The sequence below is a fragment of the Mastigoproctus giganteus genome, chromosome 1 (assembly GCF_048544385.1).
Source record: "Mastigoproctus giganteus isolate SK-2022 chromosome 1, ASM4854438v1, whole genome shotgun sequence".
Lineage (NCBI taxonomy): Eukaryota > Metazoa > Arthropoda > Arachnida > Uropygi > Thelyphonidae > Mastigoproctus > Mastigoproctus giganteus.
The window spans coordinates 209,027,592-209,051,601 of NC_143575.1; the positions used below are offsets into that span (position 1 = coordinate 209,027,592).

The 24,010-nt window shown below is 35.9% G+C and overlaps 1 protein-coding gene across 2 annotated transcripts in view; it reads left to right on the forward strand.

The window, feature by feature from the left end:
- Gos28 (golgi SNAP receptor complex member Gos28) overlaps positions 1 to 24,010 on the forward strand; it is a 103,815-nt gene that overhangs the window by 54,145 nt on the left and 25,660 nt on the right. For both annotated transcript variants that reach the window (XM_090384125.1, XM_090384134.1), the window contains exons 5-6: positions 3,132 to 3,203; positions 7,745 to 7,774. In XM_090384125.1, the coding sequence (XP_090240251.1) occupies positions 3,132 to 3,203; positions 7,745 to 7,774 (102 nt within the window). The remainder of the gene's footprint in view (positions 1 to 3,131; positions 3,204 to 7,744; positions 7,775 to 24,010) is intronic.

Consider the following 24,010-nt stretch of genomic DNA (forward strand, 5'->3'; position numbering starts at 1 on the left):
TTGCCTTATACAAGGGAATAATCACCTCCTTATCCCTGCTAGAAAAATTCCTATATATCATTGACAATACACCATGAGCTACTCTTGCAGCCCGTCTGCACTGCTCAGAAAACTTCATATCTGCCTGCACAACCACCCCCAGGTCCCTTTCACTCTCTACCACTGTCAGTGTAGTACCACACAGTTGATACGTTGCTCTGGGGTTGCTGTTTCCCATATGTAGTACTTTACATTTGTCAATGTTAAACTTCATTTGCCACCTCGAAGCCCATCTGCTCAACCTTTCCAAATCCTGTTGCAGCAGCATAGTGTCAGTAGTTTCCTTGACAACCCTGCCAACCTTCGTATCATCTGCAAACTTGGACATTAAGCCTGATATACCATCATCAATATCATTTATAAATACAGAAAACAATAAAGGACCCAACACTGAACCCTGAGGGACTCCACTAATAACATTAGTCCACGATGAGCAGTGTCCATTGATTACCACTCTTTGTCTTCTCCCCCTCAACCACCCCTTTATCCATAGCAGCAATTTGCCTCCAATGTCACACTGCTCCAATTTGTGCAGCAGTCTTCCATGTGCAACAGTATCAAAAGCCTTTCTAAGATCCAAGTATATAATATCAAAGTTATTCCCTGCATCCAGTTCCTTTGTGACTGCATCATAGTATCCAATCAAATTGGTCAGGCAAGACTTACCCTTAACAAAACCATGCTGTGTCCTAGCTATAACTGAAGTCTTGTCTAGATGATCCTGCAGTGCTTCTTTAACCAGTGCCTCCATTAATTTTCCGGGAACAGAAGTTAAACTCACAGGTCTATAATTACTTGTGTCAACCTTTGATCCCCCTTTGTGAATTGGGGTCACATTTGCACATCTCCAGTCCATGGGTACCTCCCCTGAGTCCAAGGAAGCTCTCATAATTATGGCTAAGGGTTTGCTTACTTCCTTTGCTGCCTCCTTTAATATAACTGGATAGATTCCATCCACCCCAGGTGCCTTTCTTGTGTTTTTTCTTCAACAATTTCTCCTCCACTTTGCTCTCAGTTATTACAAGATTCTCTAGCTTACTGCTAGAGTTGAATACACCTCTGGCATTCCCCTCGCTGAATAACTCCTCGTGTGTGAATGTCGATGCAAAATATTCATTTAGTTTGTTAGCTACCTGAGCAGGGTCATCAACAGTTGACCCATCGATCTCAAGTGGACCAATCTGATTCATCCCCTTTCTTCTAGAGTTTACATAAGTAAAGAACTCTTTGCTGTTTTTCTTCGCATCCCTTGCCAAGGATCTCTCGTAATCTGCCTTCGCCTGCCTAACCTCCTTTGTAACTTGGTTACAGATCAACTTGTATCTATCATAGGCGTCCGTGTCACGTGTTAATTTGTATGTATCCCATGCATTTTTCTTCTCTGCCATATGCCTCATTAGTTCATCTGACAACCATTTAGGCCTAAACCTTGAACAATATTTCTTAGTTGGTATGTAAAGCCTAGTAGCTTCCAAGATAAGTTCTTTGAATGCTTCCCATTTTGAATTTGCTGTTGGCAATATCATCAGTTGATCCCACTGTATAGAATTTAAATACTGTCTCAGTCCATTGTAGTCGCCTTTACGAAAGCAATACCCCCTTCCCTTTACCCCTAATGGTAGTTACCTCTTTGAGTAACTCCCACTTCAGCACACTGTGATCACTGCCACCTAGTGGTTCATTTATCTGCAGATTCTTAATGCATGAAGAATCACTACTGATAATCAAATCAAGAGTATTACTCCCTCTAGTTGCCTCCCGAACGTGCTGATGTAGAAAACAATCATCCAATAAATCCACAAAAGCCTTGCTACTGTGTGAGTGACCAGCCCCCAAATTCCAGTCAATATCTGGGAAATTAAAATCCCCCATTATAAGACTCTGATTTACTGGCCCACTCTATTTCTCCGAACAGTTTCTTATTATACTCATCAGAGTCATTAGGCCTATAGCACACTCCTACTCTCAATTTTGATCTCCCAATTCTTATGTCACACCAAACTGACTCGACACTGCACTGTCCAGCGATGTCGACTGGCTTCACTTCCTTGGATTTTGTGTTTTTTAACTAATAGCATAACCCCTCCTCCCTTCCTATCCTGTCTATCCTTTCTGTAGACATTGTACTCCCCAAATTCCAGTTCTGCATTCCTTATATCTGTGTGACACCACGTCTCTGAAATCCCCACAATATCTGCCTTTGATGTTTTGAGCAATACCTCAAATTCATCAAATTTATTTACTAAACTCCTAGCATTGGTGTACACACAAGTATACATGCACCTGTTCTTTTTCTTAGCTACCCTAACACAACCCATGTGTTTACTTGTACCCCAATGATTCCCAGCAGTCTCTGAAATATCCTGCATCTTATTTTCCAGGCTGCGGCTCATTCCAGAAGCAATGCAAGAATCACTTTCACCTCTGCCAGTGGCTACTGTTAATCTATTAGTCCTTGTATCCCCCCAATCTAGCAGTTTTCCAACCCACCTAACACTGCCTCGATAGCATCAGCAAACATTCTTGCACCCTTTCTATTTAAGTGTATCCCATCCCTGTAGAAGCAGTCTCTCCTGTTAACAAGTACAGACCAGGCTGAAAAAATTCTACCCCTTGAGCCCTGCACAATCTTTCCAGGGCCGAATTGATTGACAGGGCTCTCATCATATACTCCCTCCTATCGTGTCTGGGCAGAATTGCAGACACTTTCAATTTCAACCCTAATTCACGGCTTTTTTTCATCAGTGACCTGTACTTGTCAAGTAATTCCGCCGGTCTCCCACTCTTAATGTCATTAGTGCCAACGTGTACAACTATATCACCTTTTGTGCCCTTAAAAGATGATATCCGCTCTACAACGTCATCAACTTTTGCCCCTGGCAAACCCTGTCCAACTTTTGACAGTTATTGCTTTGGCAACCCTCTCTAGATAGTAATTAAGCCTCTCCTCCCAAACACAGATAGTGATTTCCATCACTGTATGCTCCATAGAGATGTGCTGATTACACAGGCAATAAAGTTTGCTTTTATTCCTTTTATTTAGAGTGCTGATTTCTGTTTATAGCAGTTTTTTCTACTTTTTTAATTTTTAGTGCATACAAGAGTTCATCAGGTTTAAACAGAAGGGCGGACCTTTACTTGAAAGAACATGAACATATTCGAAAGTAAGTAGCAATTTTGATTTGTTTAGCATATTAAATAATGGGATTGATAAAATGTCGATTTCAGTATTTATAGGACTTAACTGTTTAAACCCTTGAAAGAATATATTCTGTTATTTGGTTGGCAGTATATGCTTTTATTTGACATCTTTCTAATATAGATAAGATCAGTTTAAGAGGTTGAGAACATAAATACATTATTTTATATTGATAACAGTTATTTCTTTTTTCTAGTCAGGTTTTCCTTCCAAATGCATGCAAACTTGCCTAGAATATATGCAGTTTATTGACATAATATAATGATTCCATATTGTTATAGTTGCTTTGGTGATTACTTTAAAACAAATGTGTCTAATCCTTGGGTTGCATGCAGCAACTGCTTCAGATTGTGTAGCCTAGCATGTCACAAAAGTTTCTACTAACTTCTGAATTCCATTTTTTTTATTGCTTTCTTGTGATTTATATAATAAGATGGTTTTTAGCATCTTGTAATTTTGTATTCATATAATTCATATTTAATTTATTAAATAAAAAAGCTATATATAAATGTTAGTCAACAAAAACCTAAAATCCTGTTTTGAAAAAGACATTACTGGTAAGAGCTTTTTCTTGTTTATACAGCACACGATCTTTAGCATTTTATCTGTTTTGGCTCATAGTCAAAAAAAAAAAAAAAAGGTTGGACACATCTGCTTTAAAACAACTTAGTTACTAGCTTATTCATATTAGAATACAGAAAGTGAACTGTTTTACAAAACATCCTTTCACACTGCATACATTTTAGCTACTGTTTCTTTATAGTACTTCAGAAGATAGTGCTTTCTTAAGGTAGTGAAATAATACTTTTTGGGAGTGGAGGGTTCTTTATTGATAAGGATATCCCCAACTTCAAGATTTATTTCTGAAAGATGTATACAAGGAAATATTCAAGGACTCTTATTTGTGGGCACATATCCCCAACATTTGTTGTTGAAATGTCTACGTGATAAACTGATTCTTGTTATCACTAAGTGATGCACACTGCTTCCTTTTGATCCATATATACCGTGGAAGTATACTTGCTTTCACAGATGTAATGTGTAATTTGGGTATGCTGTTCTATGATGGTAATTTTTCATGTGCTGGGCAGAAATGTACCTTAGCCATCAGTATTAGACAGATCTTTAAATACTGCAATTAAAAGGATATTTTAAAGTAGATATTTTATTATATCTTAGAAGCCCTGTTTTCCAGCATGATGTTAATAGGTACTATAATACTGCATGGTGAATGTTTGTGCATTATTATTTAAGCACAATGTAATCATTTCCTGTTACTAAAGAAAATGTGATCTTCTCATAACAGAATCTTCTTGTAACAGAAAAAATGGTGCTGTTGTAACCATTTCTGTTACAAGAAGATCAACAGCACCATTTTGGTAGATAATGGATATGTCCATTCCTTAAGCTTTTTTTTTTTTTTTTTGTCTTGAAAGTTTGACTTTGAAATCATATCAGGAGATTGTTTCATTACATTTTTACAACTCCCCCCCCCCATTCATTTGGATTTTTCAATTTTATGTAATTGTTTTTTCATGTAATGAAAAATGTGATTTCTGAATTAATAATTTAGTAATTTTTTTCTCACAAGAGGACAAGCAAAAAAAAAAATGGTTAATTTTGTTCAGAATCGTAACAGATTTTTTAATTTAAATTTTCACAAAATAGCAACTTTCAAAAATTTTGTACATAGTGGCTTTGTGGCCCTGTTTTAGCCATTTCTGTACTCTTAGTTTTTTTTTTTTTTTCCGTGCCAGCAGTATATTTTGACCCACACCTGGAAAAATTTCTGCAAGCACCCATGATTGTTATTGTTTCCTACACCAGCATGTTAGAGAGGTAAAAAGAGGAAGCAGTACTCTTGATCTTATTATCAGCAGTGATCCTTCATGCATTAAAATCTGCACACAAAAGACGACCCACTAGGAGGCAGTGATCATAATGTATTGCTGTGAGATTTATTTAACAATGTAACTACTGTCAAAGCCAAGTGAAAGGGCTTTTGCTTTCATAAAGATGATCACATGATTCTCAAACAGTTTCTAAATTCTATTCAGTGGGACCAACTGATGAAGTTACCAACAACAAATTCTAAATGGAGAAGCATTCAGTATACCAAAAAAGTTCAAGGCATAGATGAACCTAAATGAATGTTAGATGAAGTGATATGCTACAGTAGATATAAACTGGTCTGCAGTCAAGTCCCAAAAGAGGTTAGGCAAGCTAAGGCAGTTTACAAGATGAATCTGACAAAGAATGCAAGAAAAGCAGCAAGGACGTCTTTACTTATGTAAACAGTAGAAGGAAGGGGTTGAAATAATTAGTCCACTAGATAAGATTGGATTAACTGTTGATAATCCTACTCAGGTTGCTGACAAACTGAATTTTTTCATTTACGTTCACATGAGGATGCCAGAAGAGAGTCAAATTCTGGTTGGGGGCTGAATGAGTTTGTAATAACTGAGAGGAAAGTGAAGGAGAAATTGTTGGAGCTAAATGTGAAAAAGGCACCTGTGGTGGATGGGATCTCTCCAATTATATTCAGAAAGTCAAGAAAGGAGGTAGGCAAACCCTTAGTCATAATTATGAGTGCATCTTTGAATTCAGGGGAGGTGCCTGTGGACAGGAGATGTGCATATGTGTTCCCAATTCACAAAGGGAGGTCAAAGGGTGACATGAGTAATTACAGACCCGTTAGCTTAACTTTTATTCCAGGAAAAATAATGGAGTCACTGGTTAAAGAAGTAATGCAAGACCTTCTAGACAGGTGTCAGTTATACTATAGTATGTTATATTGCAGTTATACAGCATGGATTTGTTAAGAGGTGATTTTGTCTGAACAGTTTTATTGGACAGTGTGCTGCAGTAACAAAGGAAGTGGTTGCAAAAAATAATTTTGATACCATATACTTGGATTTTGGGAAAGCTTTTGATACTGTTGCACAAAAAGCTGCTAACAAATTCGAGCAGTGTGACATGGAGGGCAAGTTACTGCTATCTGTAAAGGAATGATTGAGTGAGAGAAGATGGAGTGGTTATCGTTGGACCCTGCTCTTCATGGACTAATGTTGTGTGAGTTCACCAGGGTTCAGTGCTGGGCCCATTGCCGTTCTCATTATTAATGATACTGATAAAGTTGCATTAGGCTTATTGTTTAAGTTTGCAGACGATAAAGAGTTGCATTAGGCTTATTGTTTAAGTTTGCAGACGATAAAGAGATTAGCAGGGTAGTTAGAGTAATCAAAGTATGCTGCTTTAACAAGGTCTATAAAAATTAGGCAGATGGGCTGAGAAAGGCAATTGAAGTTTAAAATTGACAAATGTAAGGTGCTGCATATCAGTAGTTAATCACAGATTAACATAACTCTGTGTGTGGTACTATACTCAGGGTGGTGAAAAATGAAGAGGACCCAGCGAGTAATTATGCAGCTTGAATATGAAGTTTACTATTGATAACTACCATATAAATAGTACAGTAAAACTTCTCTAATCTGGATTAATTGGGGGAGAGGTCATCCGGATTAGTGAAGCAAAAGATAGCCTTAAAAGAACAAAAACTTAGAACACAAATAAATGAAAAATTTAATAAATAAAATATAGGTAGTGCTGATGAAAATAAATGACAAAAATATCAGTGTAGAGCCTTTATTTAAAAACTATAAAAAGACAATACATTTATCTATTGATAAAGGGATAAATGTATTGTCATTTTATACATTTATCAGATGGTGCTGATGTCACACCCCAACGGAACTTGATCGTTGCTGTGAATACCACTTAAAAAAAGAAATAAACACTTTTGGCTTTTTTAATGTCTGTCTATTTGATACACTGCTTTTATCACTTCCCACGTTGAATTTAAAGCAAATGTCTGTATAGATTCATTTTGTTTTTTAATATCACACAGTCTGTTGGCCAATACCAAATTCTTCAGCAATTTTTTTTCCCAATTTTCAAGTTGTTCTGTTACTTTGAGCTTGTTAATGATAGTTAAAGTAATGTGTTTTCTTTTTATTCCACTTTTCAGTTCAACAACAATACCCAACAACATTCAAGACAATGTAGTGTATGTTCCATCTCTCTTTGCACACAGTCAGTGACTTATCTGCCTAAATCCCATGTGTTTTTCAAAGCACTCAACTGTGAACAGAATTTTTCATATTTCAATCCGGATTAACTGTAACTGTATTAGTGAGGGTTTGCTATATATTTATTTCTCATTATCAGCATACTGATAACTAGCAATAAATATTAACTGGCATGCACTGTGTGTATATATATATATATATATATATATATATATATATATATATATATATATATATATGGTGTTAGTTGCCTTACTTCATTCCTTAAATAGCCCAGAACTGATGTGCTACAGAAATTAGTTTTCAATAAAATTATATAGCACTTAAAGAAATGTAACTCCAATTTATTTAGTTGCTGATTGTTAAAATTGTTACGTTTTTTTTTTATTAAACTTAATGAAAAAATATTTTATTGTAGCTCTGACAGAATGGTTGGAGATCAGATTAGGTAAGTAGAAATGCAATATCTTTTTGTAAACATCAAAACAGTTTAATTATATGCAAAATTGTGGATATAATTACACCATAAAATTAGATTTCCTTTGTAGTGTAAAGTTAGGAGATTTTACTGTCTTTTTATGCTTTAACTATAAAAATGTTACTCAAGATGTTTCCCTCATCTGCCTTCACCCCCCCCCCCCGATTTATTTATTTGCAATTTAGTTGGGGGGGGGAGTCACATCTCACAAAGATTTGGATTGGAGGGAATTAAGCAGCTATCACTCATTCACTGGTCAGAGGATTTCTATGTTTGTGCACTCACTGGACAAAAAGTTGCATAATGGCTGTAAGGATTTCTTATTTTTCCTCTTATATTAGTTTTGATATTTGTTTAGTTGCTAACCGTTGCGCTGCAGAAATAATTAGCTCTATTTAATGTCTCAAAAGTGTATTAATAATCTTGATTAATTTTATGTATGTGGAGAATTGACTTTCAAAACCCCAAAACCATATCTTTACTCCAGTGATTTAAAGTGTACCATTGGTTTAAATTATATTATAATTGAGAACCAGGATATGCAGATGCATTTAAAAAAGTATTGATTGTTATAAATACTTGTGAAATTTTGGGCCAACCTGAAAGTGTTAGCACTTCTTTGGATGTAGCTAGGCTATAAGAAATATTGCTCTTGTGAATGGGATGGTCAAGCAAAAGGCAGACATTACATAGTTCAAGAATGTCTGGTAGACAGAGCTTGATTCCAGTGCAGAAAAATAGGCTGCATCAACCTTTGTAAACAGAGAAAAAGTTTAGTCTCCTCCATATTAAACTGGTGGTCTAATTAAAAACTTTTTAAAAGCCATGAATAAGGATAGTGATGGATTTTTATATTTAAAGAATCAATTCCCAAGATTAAGAAGGCAAAAATTAGTGAAGGTATTTTTGTGTTAGCCTGCAAGTTACAAAACTTGCAAAGAAAAGCACATTTGAATTGAAACCTACTTTGAAAAAACATGGTACTCTTACAATCATCATTGTCAATTTCATAAGCAATGGCAATACAACAGAAATTTGTGGCAGTGCTTATCTTGTTATTATTTAGGAAATTCTGGATGCATTTAAAAAAATTGGCTGCAATATATTCTTAAAGGTATTAAAATAAATAAAGTTGGAACACTCTGCATATGAAAAGAATCACTTAAGGTATTAAATCGGAAAATTATATTTAAACAAAAAGGTTAACATAGCATCTGTAGTTTAAAAATATTAACTAACAGATGTGCAAAAAATTATAACAGCAGCCCCATGGTGCCTTTTTTTTTTTTTTTTTTTTTTTTTTTTTTTTTTTCAGGGGAGAAAACTACTGTACTGCCAAATCTTGGGATGTAAGTTCTATGAGCACACCAGCTCTTTGACCTGCTGCCAAGAATTCCTCAGGGAATGATGATTCTCTAATGGAGAGAAATATAAGGAATTATCACTGGAACAAAAGAACCAAAACTAACTGTCTGTCTCTTGTGACCCTACCATCCTAATAGGATGGGTCCACGGATTCACATAGACACAAAATGCCCTCTGAGCAGGATGACCTCTTCCACTTCTCCCCATTCTGGCGAATATCTGTGTGGTATGTTGCAGCATTGAAGGATTGTCAAGCCCTTCTTTATTTGCATCTAGTAGTAGAACGTGTTGGTGGGGTAGGGGGAGGGAAAGCATCGGCAATACTATAATACTACTGTGTGGGGGGGAAAGAAGGCCATGCAAGACTGAGAAGGGCAGAATTTTTTGTTCCACCTCTTGTGGGGTAGAATCATTTAACATCCTGTTTAAAGATGCAAGCCATTCTGGATGAATAGTGACTTCACCTATGTTGCAGTTAAATAGTTTGGAGAAGAACCTTGTATAATGAATCTTCTTTATAATCCTTGCTTCTTTTGGAACTCATCTTTGGGAAGAACCTGAAGTTTAGTTGAACTCTATGATTCTGTGAGGTGCAGTATTTAGTGATTTTACCAAGGTATATATAGTCCACCGCAAAATCCCACACTCTTGAAAGCATCCTTTCTAGTGAAATTCATGGTATGTAGATTGGCATACAAAAGAAATAGTAGTCATCCTGCCCACACTGCCCCACATATTACCTTGCTATCTTATCACATGGCTATTTTTGATTTATTTGCACTAGTCATGACTATTCTCCCATTACAGATTATTGGGTCCTGAGGAATTCTAGTGGCTGGTCTAGAGGCAACATCAGTTGTCCTTGATACTTTTGAATCACATAAATTATTTGAACCTTCATATTTAAATATAATTTTCTAGTTTAAACTTTTAAACCATCTTTTTCATACATAATAAGTGTGTTCATACTGACTAAAAAAATTGAATGGCAAATGCCTAAAAAACGGTACTCACCTTGTATAAATCTGCAATAAATTTATTGGTAAATGGTGGCTGAATTTAGTTTGGAAGAAGCATTAAAAAGAATGGGGTAAAAATATTTTTAAACAAATTTTAAAATGAGCGCAAGGAAGTAGAAGTGCAGATCTCCAATCCTTAGTTGTCATTAAAAGGTTGAAGGACGCGAATGAAAGAAAAGAGAGGACCGGTGGTGCCAATAGTCGTTGCGAGAGACTTTCGTTAAATGAACCGTCATCAGTTGGCAAATGGAAGAGAAGTGAGCGCGTGTTGTATTTAAAGTTGGTCTATACTCTCGTGATGCTCTTTTTGACACGTGGGAACTTTAGCTGCGAGAGATTCCAAGCCGGTGAGAGGTTGAAGGGAAGTTTTGCGTTAATAATATTGAGATCGGAATGGTGTCGGTACCATTCGATGGTGAGGGCTTCATATTGAAGAATTCTGTAGCTCGATCTAAGTTTAATAATAGTGATGGCAGAGTCAATAAGGGGGGTGTGGTTGTGGTTTTGGGCATGGGTTGTTAACTCAGTGCAGGATTGACCTGTCCTGAAACTGTTGAAGTGGTAGTATGCGCGGGTATTGGAAGTTGTGGAGGAACCGAATTTGGTGGTAGTGCTGCCGATGTAACAGGTGTCGCAGTTTGGTTGGCATTTTATGAGATATATTATATTATTGAGATCATTGATGGGATACTTGTATGTTTCTTTATAAGAATTAAATAGGGAACCTAGTTTATTATAAGTAGAGAAAGTGAGGGAGATGTCGGTATCTTTGAATGTACGTCGGAATTGTGCTGCGAGTTCACTATGGTAAGGGAGAACTATGCGAGTATTTGTCTTGTTACTGTGTCTGATGGGGTTATTAATGTTGTTTTTAACGGTGGATATTGTGTGTTGAATGAGTTGAGGGGGATAGCTCCTGGCTATGAATTTATCAGTAAGGTATTGAAGTTCATTGTGTAGATTGTTTTGTGAAGAGCTGAATTTGATAGCATTGTAGATTTGGTTGTATAGGACGGCTTTTTTGGTACTAAGGGGATGATGTGAAGTGAAATGTAGATATTTACCAGTATGCGTGTTTTTTCTGAAAATCTTGGTATTTAAATTTGTGTCTGTTGTATAAATAGTGAGATTAAGAAAATTAATTTGGTTGTCCGTTCCGATTTCGAGGGTAAGTTTTAGCCTGTCATGTATTGTGTTGAATTTTAAAAAAAGATAGTCTATGGTTGTTCTGTTGCCTATTATTAAGATGTCATCGGCGTAGCGGATGTATAATTTAATTTCAGAAGGGAAAGGTTGTAAAATTTGGTTTTCAATAGTGGCGAGATAAATTTCAGAAAGGGGAGCAGAAATGCCTAAACCCATTGGTAAACCGAATGTTTGTCGATAAATTTTATTATTAAATCTAAAATATCTAGCGTCAAGTAAAAGAGTGGTAAGTTCAAGGATGTGGTCAACTGAAAGAGAGGTACGTTTCGTTAAAGTGTCATCAGCTGTTAGAAGTACGCGTAATGCTTGTAGGGTGAAAGGAATATGCACGTTAGTGTATAGGGATATGACGTCAAAAGAAGCTAATATGTCTTCGTCGGATATGGTGGTGTTGCTGATTTTTTGGAACGCTTGGTTTGTATTATTAATTTTGAATGTAGAGAATCGAGTGAGTGGGGATATAATTTTAACAAGGAAGGTGGATAAATTAGCAAAGGCTGATCTACTAAAAGAAACAATAGGTCTTAATGGGTGGCCAGGTTTGTGTAGCTTGGTTATTCCAAACATGTGGGGCAGAATGTTGTTGCGAATACCTATCTGTTGTAAAGTAAAGAGATTGATTTCTTTGTTCTGTCTGAGTTTTCTGAGAATTGTGTCAAGTTTATTTTTAAGTTTTGTAATGTTGTGGTTGCTGTCATTTGTATATGTATCTTGGTCGGCTAAAATTAATTCCATTTTTTCTGTGTAGGTGTCCTTGTCCAGGATAACGATTGTATCTCCTTTGTCAGCTTTTTGGATGATGATATCTGGGGTTTTGCTTAGTCTTTGTAAATCCTTAATCTCACTATTTATACAACAGACACAAATTTAAATACCAAGATTTTCAGAAAAAACACGCATACTGGTAAATATCTCCATTTCACTTCACATCATCCCCTTAGTACCAAAAAAGCCGTCCTATACAACCAAATCTACAATGCTATCAAATTCAGCTCTTCACAAAACGATCTACACAATGAACTTCAATACCTTACTGATAAATTCATAGCCAGGAGCTATCCCCCTCAACTCATTCAACACACAATATCCACCGTTAAAAACAACATTAATAACCCCATCAGACACAGTAACAAGACAAATACTCGCATAGTTCTCCCTTACCATAGTGAACTCGCAGCACAATTCCGACGTACATTCAAAGATACCGACATCTCCCTCACTTTCTCTACTTATAATAAACTAGGTTCCCTATTTAATTCTTATAAAGAAACATACAAGTATCCCATCAATGATCTCAATAATATAATATATCTCATAAAATGCCAACCAAACTGCGATACCTGTTACATCGGCAGCACTACCACCAAATTCGGTTCCTCCACAACTTCCAATACCCGCGCATACTACCACTTCAACAGTTTCAGGACAGGTCAATCCTGCACTGAGTTAACAACCCATGCCCAAAACCACAACCACACCCCCCTTATTGACTCTGCCATCACTATTATTAAACTTAGATCGAGCTACAGAATTCTTCAATATGAAGCCCTCACCATCGAATGGTACCGACACCATTCCGATCTCAATATTATTAACGCAAAACTTCCCTTCAACCTCTCACCGGCTTGGAATCTCTCGCAGCTAAAGTTCCCACGTGTCAAAAAGAGCATCACGAGAGTATAGACCAACTTTAAATACAACACGCGCTCACTTCTCTTCCATTTGCCAACTGATGACGGTTCATTTAACGAAAGTCTCTCGCAACGACTATTGGCACCACCGGTCCTCTCTTTTCTTTCATTCGCGTCCTTCAACCTTTTAATGACAACCAAGGATTGGAGATCTGCACTTCTACTTCCTTGCGCTCATTTTAAAATTTGTTTAAAAATATTTTTACCCCATTCTTTTTAATGCTTCTTCCAAACTAAATTCAGCCACCATTTACCAATAAATTTATTGCAGATTTATACAAGGTGAGTACCGTTTTTTAGGCATTTGCCATTCAATTTTTTTAGTCAGTTTGTCACGGTATTATAAGACTACTATAATTTCACTATCGTGTGTTCATACTTTAATTAACATATTTAATTAACTTTACAATTAAAGGTACATTTTCTGCATTTGCATTTAAGGATTTTTCCCTCAGATCTAAGTGCCATTAGTAATGAACATAAGAAAGATTTCATCAGAGATAATCTAATATGCTGGCTAACTATTTGTGCTGTCCTGTGGAGACCTGTAGATGATTGTACCAAAGTATTAGCTCTTGGGAGGGAGGGGCAATATCAGCAAAATTAATTATCAGTGGGACATCTTCATGTAATGGGGTGGCAGATAAATAGAAACAGGAAAGACAGGATTTTCTTTTCTGTCTGAGAATAAAATATTTTCAACAATATGTACACAGATCTAAGTGAAGACCACTTCAAACAATGTTCCTTTAATGTAGAATTTTCCTAAATTTTTCTTGTATATGCTACCATCTCTTGTCTGTGTTTCCAGCTAATTGTAGATGGTTTATATATGGTAGCATGACAATAGCTTTAGAATTAGAAGGGTCTTACCTATTGACCTCAGTTGTCCTATTTTGACTTTATAAAAACCAAAATTGATTGAAGAATTTCTGTGGAATTTAGATCCAAAATTTGATGAAACCAAAATAAAAAAAAAATAACACACACACAGGTAGTTCCTGACTTTGCTAGTTAATTCATTCCTAGCTTATAAAGCAAAAACTTCATAAAGCAGGAATTTATTTCCCATGGACATAATGTTAAAAATAGGGGTTATGTTTTCAACAATGAAATTAGTTAGCTAATTAGTTTTGTTTAAACAATGGTTGATTTATTCAAAGAAATGAAACCATAGTCTGTAAAATCAAGCAAATTATAATAATAAAGAAATTATTTGTGTCTTACAAATGTCAAAGAAAGTTTATTCTTCATCATCATTGACTAAATGCACACTCATTGATCACTCATTATTGGCTTGGCACTCGGTTTGTTGCACAAGGAGTTGTCTTCTTCAGAAATGCTTCAAGAGGCATTTATTTCCAAGATAATCTTCTCTTTTCTTTATAAATTTCATACTAGAGAGCTATTAAGTGCTCGATATTTCCTATATTCTATTATATTATTATGAATCAACAGGGCTTACCTTTGTTTTTGATATAGGAAGCTTCTTTTCCAACTCTCCTTGTCCAACTCGCTACTAATTCATGGGGAAGGTGATATCAATTTTGCAAGACATTGTCATAAAGTTAGATTTTGGAGGTCTAAGCTGGCTAATAATTAAGGATCGATTTTTTTTCTTTTTGGTGCTGTGGCGGGAATTTTGAGTTAAATTTAGGGGTCTAATAATTGGATATGGGGTGGGGGGGGTGGGGGTTATTCTCTACATTCCTTAAGTCGGACTAGAACTTTTCGGGGTGTCATGTTCACAGGAAGAGAGCTACTCACAATTAATCCGAAACTTTTGTCTTATGTTGTAGTGTTTGTTCTTCATGCATGCGTATAAGTTGACCAATCGTCGGACAATAGGAATGGCCTACGGATATTGATTGAAGTTGCATGTAGTTTCATCTCTAAGGTTTCTGCAATAAGTAGTTTGTAGTAGTTGTGTTGAATATTTATAATTTTAGTTTCATTAAAGCCGAATGTATGTTGTTCATTTATGGCGTGGAACGAAAGTTCCGATGCATTTGAACGACCCGCCCGCATTGAAGCTTCGTGTTGTTTTGCTCGAAACTGTGCCACTCCCATGGTCGATCCTACGTAGACAGCGTCACAATTTTTGCATGGTATACTGTATACTAGGTCATGCTGTGATTGGAATGTGGTATTTGAAGGTCGATTTCTGAAGAATGTGTATAATTTGTTCATGGGTTTTGCTATGATTTTCATGTCGGTTCCCTTGCATATTTGGTTAAGTTTTTTGTACCAGTGCTCGATATATGGAATGGTGATGAAATATATTTTGGTCTTGTCGGATTTTTTTGCAATGTTTGTTGTGAGATTGTTGTTATTTATTTTATCACAGGCTATTGTTTATATAGGTTAGTGGGTAACCCCTATTTGAGAATCTTCTAGTTAGTTCATTTATTTCAGTGGTTAGAGAAATCTGGGTGGAAGAATATTTAAAGGCATTTTGAAATTGGTTCAGCATGACCGATTTTTTGTATGGTTGGGGATGGTAACTGTGGAAGTGCAGAAGCATCCCTTTATTAGTGGGTTTTCTATATATGCTGAAATTTAGTTTTTGTCCTAATCTGTGTATGGTGAAATTAAGGAAATTTATGGAGTGGGATTCTGCTTCAGTTTCTAATTCAAATTTTAGTCTCTGATGGATGTTATTAAAAACCTGTAGAATATTGTTTATGGTCAAGTGGTCTGTGATGATTAGGATGTCATCCAGATATCTTCCGTAATATGTGATCTGTGGTATAAATGGATCAAGATGGATCTTTTCTAATTTGTCTAAGTATAGTTCGGCAATGAGTCCACTAATGTTTAGGCCCATTGGGAGGCCAAAAATCTGTCTGTATATTTTTTCTTGGAATAGAATGTAATTTGCATTTACTAATAGTTTTGTTAGTTCGAATATTCTGTCTTTGGGGAGTCTGGTGTTATTAATTTTTGTGTTATCGTTTAAGTAGGCCCAGACTATGTCTAAGGCGTAGGGTACATTTACATTAGTGTATAGTGAAGTCACATCGAGTGAATATAACTTCATATCCTCCTTGATATGGAGATCTTTGAGGTTCATGAATAACGCATCGTAGTTTTTTATGTTATATGTTAGGAGTTCTCGGAGTGGTTTTAGAATTGGGTAGATGAACATGGCTAAGGAGGCAAAAGCTGAATTCTTATATGACACGATGGGACATATTGGGTATCCTGTTTTGTGTAATTTTACTTGGCCGAATAAGGATGGGATATTGTATGTGCGGGCTTTAATTTGTTTGAGCAATTTGTTATATTTGTTAACTAAGCTGTTGAACTCTGATGGTGCAACCTCTTCGTATGTCGTTGTGTCTGAAATGGTGTATAATTTATTTATATAGTCTCCTTTATTGAGAATAACTACTGTATCGCCTTTGTCGGCCTTTTGAATAATGATATCTCGGTTTTGTCTAAGTGTGTGTAAAGCTTGCTTCTTCTCTATGTCGTTTTGATATTGAGGGGATAGCTTGGTTTATGATTCGATTGGTTTGTTGGATTAATACGTTTTTTTGTGGCCAATCTCTAAGAGCGAACTCGAGGTCAATAATCATTTGTTTCTTGGGGGGGAATCTCGGCGGTAAATTATAATTTAAACCTTTATTTAATAGGGCTGTTTGCTGAGAAGTTAGCGTAATTATAAATTTCAATAGCATGCATAAGCATTTTTTAACAGAACGCACAAATTGCAGCTAACACGATTTGCACAGAGTAACAAGTTTACGAAGCTTAAAAAAAAAAAGGAACAAAGAGAATATTCTGAAAATTTTTTTTTTATATATGATTGAAGATTTCAGTAAAGGGGAAACACATTTCACTATAATAACATAAAGAACCACACAATTCCAGCTATCGGTATTTTCGCAAATGCAATAACATCAAATTTACCACCCATTTATAATTTCTTGCAGTAACAGAAAAACCCAATAAACTGGAAAGTGCAAATTGTTTTTATTGTTTTATGGTCGTGACCTTCAGAAATGTGCTTTAGAAAAATATTACAAAGCCATTCAAAGTTGGTTCTTATAACAGAACATATGATAATGATAAAAGTGTAGTGCATTTTAATGATTTGAATTGGTAACTAATGCAATTTACACTATAAAAACAACCTTTCAGAGAGTTATGTAGCAAATTTCAACTTCCAAGGTCGTGGAACAAATTACCAAAAAACAATGTGTTATTAGATTCAATTACGATATTTTCATGATACCATGGTGCTTCTCGAACGGATTAATTCATATCGTAAAGCAGGGTACACTGTATTGTATTTCTACACGCGTGGTTTGAAATGCAGTATTTATGAATGTTTAACATTCATTTTTTGCAATTAATGTTCATATTTTCGATTTTGTTGATACTTGATGCTTGAGAAAAAAAAAAAAAAAACTCGTAAAGCGGGAACTGCGTGTGTGTGTAAAATTCTGTTTATACTCTGGCCACATAAGATCAGAAGAATTCACAAGATAGAGAGAATACAAGAACATTGTCATATATAGTCATCACAGATATTTTCAAAATAGTATTGACAGTTGCATCAAAACAGTATTGACTGGTTTTATTTACAATTTTTGTATGTATGAATATTTTTTAATTGTGTCTTGAATTTTGACAATTTTAATCTGGTGTTGGGCAATAAAGACCTATGTTATCAGAACTTCTTGGTAGACTGATAATCATTTTTTCATCAAATTTTAATGGCTGCTATGCTTATTTGATAAGTGACATTTCTTTTTTATTTACTAAAGGAACTTTATTACAGTTCTTTTTTATTTACTACATTCAATAAATGAATGAATTACTGAATTTTATCTGCCATCCTGCTCTTTCTCTTGTCCTATCTATGGCCTCTTCTCTGACTTCCAGTAGCATATTGCTGGAGATTATGGCAAAGGTTCCTTCTATTGTAAATGGCTCACTTGTGTGTTATGGCTGCATTTCATAGAAAACTTTTTCAACCCAATGCACTTGTTTGTGATCACAAATGATTTGTCCAATTTTACCACCAGTACAAGAGGAAGCTTTCAATTTCTGTTCCTCGTTACACCATATCATGGCGTCTCCATAGCCAGGTGGGCAGGAGCAGCAGTGTGTAGCACACACTTCTTGATTAGACCGGGGTTCGAGCCCGTGACCACCAAATATGGAGGATGCAGAAAGGTCAGGGAATGACCACCGCATATCCCTGTAGCAATATGGCCTTAGTTGCTAATACTACTAAAAACCAAATAACAACAACACCATATCATCCCCTTAAGATGTTAAATAAAAATTTCAGAACCAGTATGTGACTTAATTAATTTCAATTGGGGCTGTTTACATACAAAAGGGCTGTTTCCCTCAGCATGAATTGTTGAGGAGGCTTCCATCCTGCAGTGGGTTGATAATGGCTGCACTTTACCTTTTTTTTTTTTTTTACATACAAAAAGTCAGCTGTGCCTTCCTGTGACTGACACTATTGTCATGGCATCACATTTTGATCAATGACTCAAGAGGACACCCAGTAATTAAAAAAATAAATAAAATAAAGAAAATTAAAGGGAGAGTGTAAAGCAAGTAAATCAACCAAATATCATAGAATTTGTTGATAATCCAAGTAATTTTATTCCTTGCTGAATGGTTAAAAATTATTTTTTAAATTCATTTTCTAGTGATAACCGGAAAATGTAGGAATCAAATTTTATGACAAATAACATCCCTATTAAATACAGTGCCACCCTAATATACCACACCTCGTTACCAAGATTTTGGGATATAATGCATTTTATAGCAAATACACACATTCCTAATAGACACTGACAATAGCAAACTATACTTCATAGAAAGCAAACCAGCTAATGCAATGGTTTCCAAATGCACAGCTAATGTATTACTTTGTATGCTATATTTTTTCCAATTAGACAATTAAATTTTTATAAATAAGACATCCTGATTAATGGCTGTAGATGTTCAGATTTTCTCCTATTATCTGGCCTCAGAGGTGCAATAAAAAAAAACAAACCCCACAGTACATCAGACACAGTAGTTGTATACAAAATAAATATTTTTCCTCTGAGAGGGGGAAATGTGATATGTTCAGTTATGAATTTTTGTAAACAACTGCATGCAACATCCTTTTCAAAGCTATGAAATCATATAAAATGGCAAAAACTGCTGAAAGCCTAATGCAAGGTGTGGCTTGGAATTCATTAATCACGCAAGGGGGGTGTGATATGATACATTTTATTCCATAATTAAGCTTTGTTACTTTGGGTATCAGATGGAGATTGAAAAGGGGGAGATAAGTTTCATTTGTATTTATTATTTAAACAAAATATAAATCACTATCATACTGCAGAATAATCACTGTAAACAGCCACGGTGTCATACAGCAATTCTCTCCCCCAGAGGAAGAGGATTTGTAAGAGGTTATCTTAAATGGCTGAAAATTAAACTTGGGGCAAATAAATTATTTTACAGCAAAAGCCCCTGTTGACAATTGATGCACTATTGTGTGATATTAGGATGGAAAACATGACATAGCAAAAAGCTGATCTATGCCATGAATATAATAGATAATAAAAATTTATTATTTTTGTTTCATGAAAATAAAAATTAAATTTATCTTTTGCTTTTGATGATGAAAACGAGATAAATACAGCCATATTCTTTCCATAGATAACACAGAAGGCACACATCATTCTCACTTAGCGATTCTACAGAGTGATTGATTGGAGGGGGGGGTTCAAGCACATCTTCAAATATGAAAATTAATCACCATACACAATTGCCGAAATGAAATTGCTTACAATAAAAATGCTTAAGTCATCACATATTCATATTAAGATTAGAAAAAAACTTTGTATTTTGGCTGTAACGCAGGTGTTAAAAGATATCTCAGACACCTGCAATAATGCAGGTGCCTGAGATATCTTTTAACACCTGCATTAAGATACCTTTTAACACCTGCAGTATCCTACATTGTACTGCATGTATTGACACATTGAAAATTATTTCAATCTTACCTTACGATTAAATTAAATAAGATTAATTAAATAAAAAAAATTATAAACTAATCTTGGAAAACAGAAACATCTATCCAGGCATTTTTATGATTTTTATACAAAACAGGAAAATCAAAGATTTTTAAATACTCTCGGTTTTTTTCGACTTACCAATAACAAACACGGACAATCTGTGCTTCCAGTAGCATTTGCACACATAGCAATTCTAACTCACTCTTTTCTCATCTTAAAACCTGGTGCAGGCATTTTTCTTTTAGTGGCTAGGGTTTTTCTTGGTAATTGCTTTCCATAATAAGCCAGTCTCATTAACATTATAAACATTTTCTTTCTCATAATTTGCTTAACTGAGAAGAACTTACTTTTAAAGGACACCGCTGCCAATTCATCTGCAGAAAGTGTCTCGCCTTGAATATCTAGATAATATATACGTGTCTCAGTTTAAAGATTTTCAGCCAACCTGTGCATGCCTTAGTCTTCATTACCTATTAATTTTCGATTAAAATCCAATGCTTTTTCACACAACATTGGGCAAGACACTGGTTCACCTAAATTGTGCTTTGAAGAAAACAAAAAAAATAGAATGCACTCTCTATTATTAATGAGGGGCCTGTCAAGCTCTCAGCTGCCCAACTCAACACCAGAGCTCACTCCTGGGCATCAGGTAACACAGCGGCAATCTCCAAGGCAGAATACGCTGATCCCAAAGGAACTAGTTAATGTTGACGACTCTATTGTCAGGGAGACAGGGAATATATTGTGTAAAAAGGATAGATGGAACAGGACCAGGGTATGTCTGCCAGGAGCAAAAGTTGATGACGCTGTAAAGCATATATCATCTTTTAAGGGCACAACAGGTGATATTGTTGTACATGTTAGCACCAATGACATTAAGAGTAGGAGATATGCAGATTTACATAACAAGTACAGGTCAATGTTGCAAAAAAGTCATGAGTTAGGGTTAAATTTTGAAAGTGTCTGCAATTCTGCCCAGACACGATAGGCGGGAGTACATGATGAGAACCTTGTCAATCAATTGAGCTGGAGGGAATGTGCAAGGTCTCAAGGGGTAGAATTGTTTTCAGCATGGTCTGTGCTTGTTAACAGGAGAGACTGCTTCTACAGGGATGGGATACACTTAAATAGAAAGGGTGCAAGAATATTTGCTGATGCTATCAAGACAGTGTTAGGTGTGTCGGAAAACTGCTAGCTTGGGGAGATTCACAGACTAAAAGGTTAAAAGCAGCTGCAGGCAGAGGTGAAGGTGATTCTTGCACAACTTCTATACTTCTATTAGAATAAGTAGCGACCTGGGTGCTGGAGGTTTCAGGGACTGATCGCAGTCATCATGAAACAAGTGGGTATATGGGATGTGTCAGGGTAACTAGGAATAGGTCCATGTATGCTTGCATGTATTCCAATGCTAGAAGTATAGTAAATAAATTTGATGAATTTGAAGTGTTGGTCAAGACATCAAAGGCGGATATTGTTGGGATATCAGACACGTGGTGTCACACTGATATTAGGAATGCAGAATGTATCTGGGGAGTACAATGTGTACAGAAAGGATAGACAGGATAGGAAGGGAGGAGGTGTCATGCTGTTAATTAAGAAAAACACGCTCAAACCCACAACCACACCCCCCCCCCCTTGTTGACTCTGCCATCACCATTATTAAACTTAGATCGAGCTACAGAAATCTTCAGTATGAAGCCCTCACCATTGAATGGTACTGACACCATTCCGATCTCAATATTATTAACACCAAACTTCCCTTCAACCTCTCACCGGCTTCAATCTCTCACGAGTAATTACAGATAGATGCTCTTTTTGACACGTGTCATGTCAAAAAGAGCATCACGAGAGTATAGATAAACTTTAAATACAACACGCGCTCACTTCTCTCCCATTTGCCAACTGATGACGTTCTATTCAACGAAAGTCCCTCGTAACGACTATTGGCATCACCAATCTTTTTTTCACTTGCGTCCTTAAAGCTCTTTACAACAACCAAGGATTGAAGATCTGCATTTCTACTTCCTTGTGCTCATTTTAAAATCTGTTTAAAATATTTTCACCCCACTCTTTGCCTTAGTTCCTTTTTAATGCACCTTCCAACCTAAATTTAACTACCATCTAACAATAAATTTATTGCAGATTTATACAAGGTGAGCACCATTTTTTAAGCACTTGCTATTCATTTTTAGTCAGATTTATCACGGTATTATAAGATTACTATAATTTCATTATCGTTAAGAAAAACATAAAATCAAAAGAAGTGCATCCAGTTGATGTAGATGAACAGTGCACTGTTGAGTCAGTTTGGTGTGACATAAGCAGTGCGAAAGCAAAAATAAGAGTAGGAGTGTGTTATAGGCCTAATAACTCGAATGAGTACAATGAACAATTGTACAGAAAAATAGAGTGGGTTGGTAAATCAGAATGTCTTAAAATGGGGGATTTTAACTTCCCAGATATTGACTGGAACTTGTGGGTTGGTCACTCACACACTAGTAAGACTTTTGTGAATTTATTGGATGATTTTTTTCTGCAGCAGCGTGTTCGAGAAGCAACCAGAGAGGGTTATATTCTTGATCTGGTTATCGGCAGTGATCATTCGTTTATTAAGAATTTGCAGATAAAGGAACCACTAGGTGACAGTGATCACAGTGTACTGATGTGGGATTTACTTAAACATAATTACCATCAGGGGTAAAGGAAAGGGTTTTTGCTTCTGTAAAGGTGAGTACAGTGGTCTGAGACAGTTTTAAAATTCTGTACAGTGGGATCAACTGATGATGTTACCAACAGTAAATTCTAAGTGGGAAGCATTCAAGGAATTAATCGTGGAAACTACTAAAAGTTTCATACCTATTAAGAAATATGGTTCAAGGTTTAGGCCTAAATGGTTATCAAATGAACTAATGAGACTCGAGACAGAAGAAAAATGCATGGGATGCATATAATCAGGTCACAAAGGAGGTTAGGCAGGTGAAGGCAGATTACGAGAAATCTTTGGCAAAGGATTTCTGATTGGTCTACTTGATATCAATTGTTCGACTGTTAATGATCCTGCTCAGATAGAAAACAAACTGAATGAGTATTTTGCATCTAAATTAGTGTCGAAGTTTGCGTGAGAAGTTATTAAGGTTTGAAAATGGCAGAAGGTTATCAAATTGTAGCAGGGTGCTTAATGATTTTGTAATAACTGAGAGCAAAGTGGAGGAGAAATTGTTGAAGTTAAACATAAGAAAGGCACCTGGGATGGATGGGATCTATCCAGTTATATTAAAGGAGGCGGCAAAGCAACTAAGCAAACTGTTAGCCATAATTATAAGAGCATCCTTGGACTCAGGGGAGGTCCCCACGGACTGGAGATGTGCAAATGTATCCCCAATTCACAAAGGGGATCGAAGGGTGACACGAGTAATTACAGACCAGTTAGTTTAACTTCTGTTCCAGGTAAAATAATGGAGTCACTGTTTAAAGATGCATTGCAGGATCATCTAGACAAGACTGCAGCAATAATTCAGACATAGCATGGGTTTGTTAAGGGGAAGTCTTGTCTGACAAATTTGATAGGATATTATGATGTGGTTACAAAGGAATTGGATGCAAAAAATAATTTTGATATCATATATTTGGATTTCAGGAAAGCTTTTGACACTGTTGTGCATGGAAGACTATTGTACAAATTAGAGCAGAATGGTATTAAGGGTAAGTTGCTACAATGGATAAAAGGATGGTTGAGTGGGAGAAGACAGAGGGTGGTAATCAATGGGTGCTGCTCTTTGTGGACTAATGTTATTAGTGGAGTCCCATAGGTTCGGTGTTGGGTTCCCTGTTGTTTTGTATATTTATCAATGATTCCCTGTTGTTTTGTATATTTATCAATGA